Source organism: Galeopterus variegatus, unplaced genomic scaffold, assembly GCF_000696425.1.
Source record: "Galeopterus variegatus unplaced genomic scaffold, G_variegatus-3.0.2 Scaffold962, whole genome shotgun sequence".
In the NCBI taxonomy this organism is placed as follows: Eukaryota; Metazoa; Chordata; class Mammalia; order Dermoptera; family Cynocephalidae; genus Galeopterus; species Galeopterus variegatus.
In genome coordinates, this window is record NW_007727073.1 from 355,546 (window position 1) to 357,655 (window position 2,110).

The 2,110-nt window shown below is 51.5% G+C and overlaps 1 protein-coding gene across 1 annotated transcript in view; it reads right to left on the reverse strand.

The window, feature by feature from the left end:
- SALL3 (spalt-like transcription factor 3) overlaps positions 1-1,123 on the reverse strand; it is a 7,471-nt gene extending 6,348 nt beyond the window's left edge. The window contains exons 1-2 of the mRNA XM_008573773.1: positions 1,081-1,123; positions 6-777 (exon numbers count right to left, since the gene is read on the reverse strand). Of these exons, the coding sequence (XP_008571995.1) occupies positions 6-777; positions 1,081-1,123 (815 nt within the window). The remainder of the gene's footprint in view (positions 1-5; positions 778-1,080) is intronic.
- Positions 1,124-2,110: the final 987 nt, after the last annotated feature.

A 2,110-nucleotide genomic window follows, 5' to 3' on the forward strand; every position in this document is an offset into this window, starting at 1 on the left:
GGGGCGCCCCGGCCGAAAGCGGCAGGGCCGAGGGCGAGGCCAGCCCCTGCAGCGGGCCGGGGGCCGGCGCTGGCACACCCTGAGCCGCTGCGGGATTGAGCAGCGGGCGCAGGGGCTGGCGGCTCATCACGGCCACCTGGCTGCGGATCTGCTCGATGAGCTGCAGCTGGTGGATCTGCTGCTGCTGCAGCGCCACGAGCTGCTCCAGGATCATGGGGATGGCCACTGCGGCCACCCCGCTGCCCGATCCCGCGCCCCCTGCCGCGCGTGCGCCCTGCGAGAACTGCGCCACGGCCACCTTGGTGCTCAGCAGCGCCTCCAGAGTCACGTTGGTGCTCGGCATGCCATAGGCGGCCACGGGGGATGGCTCTGGCGCCGGAGCGGGGGTGGGCTTGGCCGCGCCTGCGGTGCCCGGCCCCTGGAAGCCCTTGTCCCCGGCGGGCTCCACGTCCATGGGCTCGTCCCCCCTCTCCGGGGCCTTCACCTCGCTGCCCTCGCCGCCGTCCACGGGGGCGGCCTCCTCGGTGGCCTCGCTCTCGGTCCGCTCGCTGGGAGAGCTCGCGGGAGAAGGTTCCGGAAAGTCTTCTGCGGGCGGCGCCGGCTCATCTTCGGGCACGATCAGCACCAGAGGGTTTTTGGTGCAGCTCTTCTTGTGCGCCAGGAAGTCCGTCCACTTGAAGAACTCGGCACAGCACTTCTCACACACGCTGGTCCCCTCGCTCCCGCTCCTGCTCTCGTTGCCGCTGTCGCCGTCCTCCGCAGCTTCCCCCGGGGCGGCTGGAAAATCAAGAGCTCACATCAGCCAGCGGCTCGCCAGGCAGCCCGCCCTCCATGTCAAAATTTTGCACATAAGTAAAATCGATATTTTTTATTTTGTACAAATTACCCCACTTCAACATTTCTGACGTCTCAGCGTGTGTATTCTATGACTCCTTCTAGCTAGCTAATCATTTTCTTAGCACAATCCATCAAATTATGAGGCTCTATCAATTGTGGATACTGCTTCTTAATGAAATTCCATAGAAGCCATTGATTTCCAATATTTTCATACAATCCGCAGCTACCCTGTCTGTTGGGTACAAAGCCAGCTTTCGACGGGCTCATTAGGATTCCCCTTCACCATCGGGCTTCCTCATTTCCAGCAGAATTAGAGATGCCTTTGCCAGTTCACTTAACATTGCTAAACTAATCTGTAACCTTTCAAACCCACATCAGCACCTGACAGGGAGCGGCCACCACGACTCCGGTGTGGTCTCCGACTGCACAGATTTATTATCTTTATGCAGCACTGAGACGGTACGAATTTAATGTAATTCTATAGAACCTTTCAAATCAATAGTCATTTATTTCATGTAGGAAATTTCAGCTAAATACTTTCCATTGTAAATGTAACAAAGAAAATATAAGCACGTTTTACATCTCTTCAGAAAAACAATCTCCCAGACTCGGAGCTAGAGCAGAGAGCCAGTCCCCAGTCTTTTTATCCCTCTGTGCTGACTTCCCTCACAGACAGGGTACGTCTCCACATTACAGGATTTGCAGATGAGTATCAATACAGTCTAGGCCTAAAATTAATGATGTTCAATATAGTTAATTGGCTCTGTCAGATGCAATATTTCTTGGCAAGATGAACTAAAATTACATGTTATTGTTATTAGCCAGTAGAGTTCAGTGGTTTGTTAACAAACTAGAAATTATATATTTAAAGTTCATTTATGTTGACATGTTTAACATGAGAATGTTGTAGTCAGACACACTTTTTGTACCTATTTTCATCTATTCTCATAGAAAGACTTAGCAAATTATATGCTTGTGCCCTAGTGGAAAACCCCCTAATTGGTTACACATGTTTAATTACTGTTGTAAGCAGCCACTTCCTCTGTCTCCCCTAACCCTCTTGTGCCGAATAACAACCACGTTTAATGAGCAACTCTAATTCACACCTGATCAAATAAATGCTGTACAGGAGCGAGAAGTCAACATTCAAGAACATTTCTAGTTCCCATGTTTTGGGTAGTTGGGTTGAAAAGAAATGCCCAATAATTGCTTGGGTTCTGTGCACTAGCCTGCATATTCCTGACCCTAACTGCTTTTTGTTGGCTTACAAATG